Here is a 9,210-nt window from a genome sequence, read left to right on the forward strand (position 1 = left end):
GATCGGGGCGTCAGCAATGGCAGCTGTGCTTTCCTTTGGTGTGCCAGAGACTTCAGATGTTAGTGACACATCTTTATCCCCTGGGTCAATGGTATCCAAGAGAATATCTTCTTTTGCTATGTCAGTGGAAAAATCTATTAAGGAAATGGCGTCTGTTGATGAGATATTACCAGTTTTCACTGGCAAGAAGTTTTCAGTGATAGACTCATTAGCCATTGGGTTTTTAATGTCCATCAGAGTGGCAAATTCTTTCTCCAGGTGGGATTCAACATCATCTTCTGATTTTTGTCTTTCCTTTGGTGGTATAAGCTTGTTGCCTGTAGTTGTTGAAAAATCATTTTCTAGCATATAGTCATTTACTGAAGTAACGTGGTCTCCTTCTGATGTAATAGTTGTTTCTGATTTAGGAATAGTGTTGTCAGCCCCAAAGAAGATGGTTGCCTCAGTTGTTGTCTTAGTGCTTTCTGCTGGAGGATGAGAATAAATTTTTGGCAAACCATCTTCAGCCATGGGACAAAGTGGTACCATGCACACTCAAAGGTCTTCCCCTGGGTGCAGTGGCATCCCTAGGCAGGAGAGTGGTGTTCATTATAGTGATGGAAGCATTTGTCATCATGGTGATTGTTGCATCAACCACAGGGCCACTGGCCCTGGCTCTCCTTGGAGGTTGTTTCTGTGCTCTGATTGGGCACTGAGTTATGAGTACTGACATTAAATGAAAGAACTTCCCAGGTGGAACTAGTGGTAAAGAATCTGCCTGCCAGTGCAGCAGACAAAAGAGACCTAGGTTCGATACTTGGGTTGGGAAGATCTCCTGGAGAAGGAAATGGCAACCCACTCCAGTATTCTAGTTTGGAAAAATCCCATGGACAGAGGAGCCTGGCAGGCTATAGTCCATGGGATTGCAGAGTTGGACATGACTGAACACTTGTCAGTAGTCTTAAATGAAAAGATAATAGAGCCCTCTCTGTTTATGAAATCAACATTAAAAGCCAAATAGTATAATTGTGGGGCACTTGAGATTTACCATGTCTCTTTATAAGTGCTACACCTTCCAACACGTGTCTCGTGTCACTTGAAACAGATATAGCAGAGTCTGCCATGTACTTAATGGGTTTAGTGTCAATGAGGGAAATTCCAGGTGCCATGGATTATCAGCATCAGCTTCAGGTTACCTGTTTCTCAAGTAAGTAACAGTGTCTTTTGGAAATAAAGCATCTTCTCTTCAGATTCATAGTATTTAAATGTCTAAAAAAATTAATGACATTTTTGGCAGTGAATGTAGCTGCAGAAGCTAATTAGGTAGTAGAGATTTTAGTTAATTCTTCTCTTTAGAGCAGGAATCCTCACTTTTTCAGTAGGGATAATAAAAATAAGTTATTGGTCTGTTAGGGTCTTGCTAGTTTTCTTCTTCATTGTAGTTGATTTTATTGAATTAACTTGAATAATAGTGAGATTGTCAGATCTTGTAGGTCAAATTATTCAGGAATGGTTTTCTGTAGACAGTGTTATTTCAACCCCAAACACACAAAGACTTTTCTGGCAGAGAGTTGACGTTATACATCAAAATTCATCCAGAAACAAGATCAGGGTGTGACTAACTCTTCAGCCTTAATAATTATATCTTCAATTTCAGAGGGAGTATCTTGTTTTTTTTTTTTTTTTAAATGATGTTAGTCATCATTACTTTGTTATCATCCTTAAGCTTTAGCTAATTAGGTGAAAAGGGATTGTACTCTGGTGTTAAGTTTTTCTTAATGTTATTAAAAGAAAGGGAACTTTCAGACTCAGGCAGAACTAAATCTGAAAAAAGGTAGTGGCATCACCCAGACCAGTAGTTTTCATCTCAAAGACAAATGCTTATTCTTCATTAAGTATGGACTCAGCCTCAAAGTTTGGGCTTCCCTGGTGGCTCAATGGTAAAGAATCTACCTGTAATGCAGGAGATGCAAGTTTGAATCAGGAAGATCCCCTGGAGAAGGGAATGGCTACCCACTCCGGTATTCTTGCCTGGGAAATCCCATGGAAAGAGATACCTAGCAGGCTATAGTCCACGGGGTCAGAGTTGGGCATGACTAAGTGACTAAGCACGCATGAACTCAACCTCAAAGTTTACAGTGTTGTCTCTTAGTTGATTGGTCTGGGACAAGTATATTGCTACTTTCTGTGGAAATATCAGATAGGTTTTAAGATGGACAATTTTCACTTCAAATATATGGGCAGCTTTCCAGAAACGTTTTTGCTTCAAGATGCTACCATTACTCTTGAGAGCTCCAATGTCTTTATTGATGTAGGGAATGCTGTCAGCATCAAGGACAAAGAAGGAAGTCTCAGGTTAGTTATAGACACATTAAAAAAAATTTCTAAATAGAAATAAAGTCAGTTCCAGCACCATTAAAAGAAATATGAGGGTAAAGCCATTCTCTGGGTTGGCTAATTTAATGGGAGGTTTTAACCTCTACTTTTTTTTCTTTCTCATAATTTGGTATTTGTGAAGCTTGATTCAAGATAAAGCATATTATAAACAGAAGACTTGGTGGTTTTTTTGGGGAATTTTGTGTGTGTATGTGTACAAAAAGGGAAAAAATGTAAGTGTTAGGTTGTATAACTGCTAAGTTATCTTAGAGTATTTGGTATTTGTTATGTTGAATACAGTAAAAAATAAGGAGCAAAATATTCATTCTTATAAGCATTTATTCCCTGGTTAGAAATGTCAGGTAAAATGATAACAGCTTCATGAATAAAAATAGTCAAATAGTCTTTCATTTCAGAGATCACTTCCATGATCATCACATCTACTCCCCCAGCGTGAGGTGGAATCACATTGATTTTAGCATAAAAACGCATTTCTCTCTATGGAGACTAATTTTATTATAATATGTGTATTTTATATTGTTGATCTCAAAAAGGACACTTCAGATTGAGAGCGTGTGTCATCCATCAAAAAACAGGAAGCATATGGAGAAAATCCTGGTGGGACTGTTGGAATTTTAGCAATCTTGAGAATGGAACTGGAGTCATCTGCTACAAATAATTTATTTGACCAATGGATCATTCCTACCAAACGTATTATCTGACATAAGAACAGAGGATCAGATTCTGTAAGTTTCATTTTATCTGAATAGTAGTTTCTTCCATTGTTTTAACATATATCACACTAATGAGAACATTTTGTCTTTTCCCAGAAAAATTTCAAATTTATATCTACTCACATATCTCCTGTGGTACATATCTTCCTTATTTTGGCAGCTGCAGCAAGTTTGGTTGGGTAACATTTTTTTATGTTTCATTTGCTCATGGTGTTTGGCTTGGTGATTATGCATCCTTTTAGATAGCATTTTTTTAAGCCTATTTTTCTTTTTAGTGAAAAAGTAGGAACTGCTCACCAAAGGGATAGATTTTGCAGTAAGTCTCCAGGAAGGTCGTTTGCCACCTTTATGATTTTCAGGAATACATGACTAGAAGAATCCTCAGATATAGACTTTGAAAAGGCTGATGGCATAGGGATGTCTACCATTGAGACTTTCTTTGTATTGAGAATATCTTTCTATTTATCAGAAGAAATGTCATGTGAAGTTTTAAAAGAATCAACTGAGGCAGAATTCCCATTTAGAAAGAGTCTATGTATGTTTAGATTTTGCAAGTTTATTGGCAAAAATAGAGTTCTTAACCTTAATTGACAGGATTATAATCAGAATGTAGATGTTGTGGTCATAAAATCTTCATTAACAAAAGAATTCCCACCTTCAGAAACAGTGAAAGAACTGAGAGGAGCAGTTGCATTTTGAGATTTGATTGTATCAGGGTCCACTTTTTTCTCTTTCCTTCCAGTGGTTGGAATGTTAGGTACTTGAGTAGGGAAATTGTAACTAAAGGATGTGTTGGCCTGTGGGATCACTACTTCTCTGTTTCCTGAGAAGATGGTATGTACAGCAGGGGCAGTCAAGACCCTTATATCTGCTTTGTTGTTTGTAGGTGCTTCATGGATATACATTGGGTTAATTGTTTCTATCTGTGACTGAAGAATGTCAGTCTTAAAGTATCTATTTTAGCCTCCTTGTTAGATTGTGGTACTGTAGAAATTCCTTCAAATTTAGGTAATATTTTTTTCTATCTCAACAATAGATTCATGTGTAGTATTTCTTCTTCCTTAAGTTTGAAATTCAGTATCTGTTGCCTTGAGATTGGCTACATTAAATTCCAACTGAGAATTTCCTTTTACCATGGAAATTATATATCCATGTTAAATAAAGATTCTTCATCATTAGGAATAGTGATAATTACTTCTGTGGGTTAAGTATGAGTTCTCAGCCATCAAATGGGTTTCCTGAGGAACAGATTCCTCTAGAAGTGAATCCTTGGGTATGTGAAAGCTTGAGTAAGCTGCTCCAGGGGCACTATAATAATCCTTATTGACTAGTTTATTATCAGTGATGACATTTTTATTCACAAGGTAATGCCTCAGATATGCATCTTTTAGAAAGTTTGTTCCCACCTAAATAGCTGGATTATTTCCTCTTATTTGCACCTGTAAGGTGATTTTCTTCAAATTCAGTAGCTACATCTTTCACTGCAGAAGCTTTAGTTATCTCCCTCATGGAATAGGAATTTGGTTTACTGTATTCTTTAGGCAAGAGTAGAAATCTTGATGGCTATTTCCTTGTGGTCTGAATTTTGATCACCAGAAGCATCAATATCAAAAATTTTGTTATTAGTGATGATAGTAGCAGATGTCTTTGGGTTGACATCTACCATATTGTCTGAAGAACCAGTGGCATCAGCTTGAAGAACAGCATAGAATAAGTGTATACAGCCTTTGGGATACTTTGACCTTTAATACTCTGCCCTTCTGAGACAATGCCTTCATAAGTAAGTGGAGTCTGTAGACACAGGCTTCAATATCTCTGATACTGGCACTGTTGGGTGATACAAGTTTGCATCTTTTGTAAGTCTGGGGGCTGAAGTTTCTTTAGTAGGAGCATTAGAAGTTAGGATGAGAGTTTCAGGTAATCCCATAGATGAAAGTCTTAGAGACGTGGCACTATCTGATGATGGAAGGCTATAATGGCCAATGGTATTTTTGGTTGCAGTAGAGGTAGGGATATTTGGCATATTGGTGGACAGCTTTTTCAAAGGATAAAAGAAATTAAAAGCTGTGTTGATTGTACTTTCTGTGTCTTCATCCACTTTGGAGATGTCTTTACCTGAATGCTGAGCTAAAGGAAAATTATTAAACCTTGAGTCAGGCACTGCAGCCGTACCTGTTCTACCTTCAGTAAAATCGGGTTTCCTGGATGTGGTGGTGTCTCCTCTCCTGGGTGTAGCTACCTTATAAATGTTAATGTTTATAAGGTAATGTTAATCATCACTGTTTTATAAAGCAGGGTTAGTAACAGTTGTGAATGTTCTGCTGTCAGTTATGGGTTTTGTGTCTAGAAAAAGAGAGCAATCAATTATTTTATCTCCCAAGTCAAAGCCTTCAGAGAGAATTACAGTGCCATCAATACCATTTATGGTGCTTTTTTGCACAGATGATTTGTCAGAAAAACTAGAAGGAAAAGTTTTACTTGAATCAGTTGTGAAATGAGTTACAGGTTTGTTGGTATTGACACTGGCATTAGAATCTTTGAGAACAATGGGATCAAAGTTCTTGTTTTCCTGTCTAGGAGTTGTAGCTTGATAATTTTCTCCACCTTTGAACTCTGAGGATGTTGCTTTAGACAGACTGACTCAATGTCTTTGGGGCATACATGGCTAAACTTGTTTTTATAAGAGAATTACTTGCTCTGTCCTCTAATTCAAAGGCACAGTTATCTGAGACATATTCTGAACCACTACCATCAGATAGTTATATAGTTCTCATTTGCTGGAGTGATTTTTCCTGCAGAAAAAATGTCCTCAACCGTTTCTGAACTGTCTTCTGTAAAATAGATGATTTCATATTCAGCAGTTGTTTCTTTCTCTATAAAATCTTTGGGCTCAAATATATTCCCTTTAAAAGTACTTGCCATATCCTTTTCAGAGGTAATGGTATTAGGGAAAATGATAACTTCTTTGGATGGAATAACTGTCTCATCAAATGGAATGTTATAGTCAGTCTTTTTGTTAGTATATTCTCCCACAGTAGTAACAGGAACAAGTTCAGAATATTTGGAAGTTTCCAGGAATGTTATGGAATAAGGAGGAAGAAAAGTTGACCTATGTTGTAGGCCATTTATTTTAAGTGGAGAGTTTGTGATGGCTCCTCCGGTGTCAGTGAATTTATCAGGAGAGGCAGGCCTAGATGCTTCTGGGAGAGTTAATGTAGAATTGGCTAAAAATATCTTTTTAAAATTAGACTGTGTTTGAGGTCTGAAGGGTGTAGCATCAAATTTAACAGTGAAAAGACCTTTCCTATTCTTATTGCTCTTGGAGAGAGGATTGGGCTTGATTCCAGATGGAAGGATTTCCCCCACAGCTGGGATGAGAACTTTTGTATTTCTAAAGTGACTTAATTCAGATTTAGCAGCTGGATCTTCTTGATCAAAAAGATTAGTTATTTTCCTTCTCTCATGGACAATATTTTGAGAGTCTTCTTTGGGGGAAAAGGCTTTCATCATAGTTCTTTGAGACATGGAATATAGTGTGTCTGTCTTAGTCTTATAATTGTCAGGAGTATCTCTATCCAGAGAGAAAAATGAGACAATTTCACCATTAGTGGGAATATCTGAAAAAGTGGGTGATTCAGTTAGAACATTTGAGGCCAATGGATGGGAATGAGTGTCTGCTTGCATGATTATGGCCTGCCCCTCTGGAACATCACTTTCATTAATGACATCACCATATTCAGTTGGTTTCTTTAACATTTCCAACCTAGACAGTAAAGATTCAGACAAGGAGTTATCTGTCATTAGGCCAGAAATTTCAGGATTTTCAGTTAAGGAAGTAGGAGTGAACACGGCAGATGTTAATAGAGATGAGAGTCCTCTAGACTCAACTTTGTCTTCTCCAGGTAACGTGGAATCACCTCCTTCATAACTATCTTCAGTGGAAAGAACAATGAAGTCAGCCACAGTGCTGGATGCCTTATTCAGAGATGAGGAAAAGGTTGAAGGTTTGTTTGCATCCTCAGTATTTTTATTGATGAACGGAAGATCATCATCAGGAGTGACATTGAACTCAACTAAGGGAATAATGTTGTTCTGTGAATGGGGCATATCTTCCAACTTTGAGTTAAGTCTATTTGCATCGAATCTGCCTGATATAGAGGGTTTTGCACCATCTGGGGCAACATTATTATACAAAACAGATGAGACACCTTTCCTATTGAATTGGTCTTTATATTCTACAGGTTTGCTGATCACAGCAGGATCTATAGAGTCAGTTGTGATTATTCTGTCCTTTTCCATTCTTCTCATGAGTTCTGGGCCTGGAACAAATGGATACTCCATTATTTTGCCTTTAGGGAGAGCGATAATGGTGTTATCTCCAGTTGGAGAACTATATTCTATAACTGTTTCAACTGGAAACTCAGGTGAGGAGGTCCAATTTGAGTCACTTGGAGAATAAATCATGGACCCGGGAGACTTTGTGTTAAAATGGACAATAGAACTTTTGAGAGCAGTAGGATCATTGTCAGAATTATGAATGTCCTCTCTGGGGACCAAGTTTTGGTGTTTCCTGTCCATTTTGATATCAATTGGATATCCTTGGGTTAAATATTCAGAGATTGCTGCGCTGGCAGAGGGTGCATAAGACTCAGTTACACTGAAGTCATTGGTATGTGTGCCCTTTCCTATAAGGGGACCATTTCCTTCCTTCAGTAGTTCAAGGATGTAGTTATTTGTAGCATATTCAAGAGCATTGTCAACAGGTATAATAGTTACTATATCATTACTATTTAGAATATTTTGATCTGCCAAAAAGGTATCATGTGTCTCTTCTGAAATGTTTTCTGTAAAAGAAGCTTCTTCCATGAAGGCTGTGTCTTTCTCCATAAAAGTCTTTTCTCCAAATTTATTGTTATCAATAATGTTTTTAGTGCCTTTTGTTGAAATAGTGGGGGAAATATTGGCTTTAATAGAGGGGATATTGCTTTCTCCAGATGGAATATTATTATTAGCCTTTGTTATGATGCCTTTTTTCATTTTGACAACTGGAGCAACTTTGTAATACTTAGAAGAACTACTGAATATTGTGAAATCAGAAGGAAGAGGAGTTGGTTTCCATGACGATAACTTGTCTGTTCCACTGGAAGAGTTTACAATGGTCCCTTCTCCAATAGCAACTTTAGTAGAACTTGGATCATTAGACCTAGATGCTTCTGGAAGAGTTAATGTGGAGCCAACTGAAGAGATTCCTTTTACATGAGAGTGTGCTTGAGGATTAGTAGAAGTAACGTCAAATTTAACAGTGAAAGAATTCTCTTTCAGTGTATTTGCATCTCTTAGAGGAAAATTGCCCATTTCAGAAATATTGACTTCCTCTTCCATGTTGTTGTCACTCTTGGGCAGAGAATTAGACCCAGTTACTGAGGAAAGGATTTTCTCTCCAGGTGGACTGAGAACAATTGCATTTGTAATGTGACCTGCACTAAATTTAGTAGCTGGGTCTTCTTGATCAGGAAAATTAGCTATTTTTCCTTCTTCATAGACTCTATTTTGAGAGACTTTTATAGGATAAAAGGCTTTTATGATTGTTCTATGAGGTTCAGAATATATTTCATCTGTTTTAATTTTAGAAATGTCGATAGTTCCTCTGTTTACTGAGGGAAGTGAATCAGAGTCATTATATGTAGGATTGTCTGCAAAAGCAGTGGAACCAATGGGAAGCTTAGTGGAGGTCAAGGAGTAGAGCTTCAAATCAGTTCCATTAGTAATGGTATCACCACTGTCATTAGCAGAATTAGGGTATTCCACCATTGTCTCAAACATATTTGACCATGCAGTTGAAGTAGCCAAAGGGTTATGTATCACTGGGTCAAAGGTTTCAAGATTTTCAGTTGAGGCATTAGAAATGAAAATGGGCTTTTCTGGAATTTGTAGAGTTAGGAATTCTTTAGACCTAATATTTTCCTCTGGAGACATGGAATCACCTCTGTCATCAGTATTTTCAATGGAGAGAGTAGTGGTATCATTCACAGTGTGGCCTGTATTTGTAGGTGAGGAAGAGATTGATGCCTCACTGTTGAAAATTTTGATCTCTTCATTGATAGAAGAAAGTTTGCCATCA

At 37.3% G+C, this 9,210-nt stretch overlaps 1 protein-coding gene across 1 annotated transcript in view; it reads right to left on the reverse strand.

The window, feature by feature from the left end:
* CABS1 (calcium-binding protein, spermatid-specific 1) overlaps window positions 1–510 on the reverse strand; it is a 1,264-nt gene extending 754 nt beyond the window's left edge. Inside the window, exon 1 of the mRNA XM_010839112.1 lies at window positions 5–510. Within this exon, the coding sequence (XP_010837414.1) occupies window positions 5–510 (506 nt within the window). The remainder of the gene's footprint in view (window positions 1–4) is intronic.
* Window positions 511–9,210: the final 8,700 nt, after the last annotated feature.

Source organism: Bison bison, unplaced genomic scaffold (assembly GCF_000754665.1).
Source record: "Bison bison bison isolate TAMUID 2011002044 unplaced genomic scaffold, Bison_UMD1.0 scf7180017864110, whole genome shotgun sequence".
In the NCBI taxonomy this organism is placed as follows: Eukaryota; Metazoa; Chordata; class Mammalia; order Artiodactyla; family Bovidae; genus Bison; species Bison bison.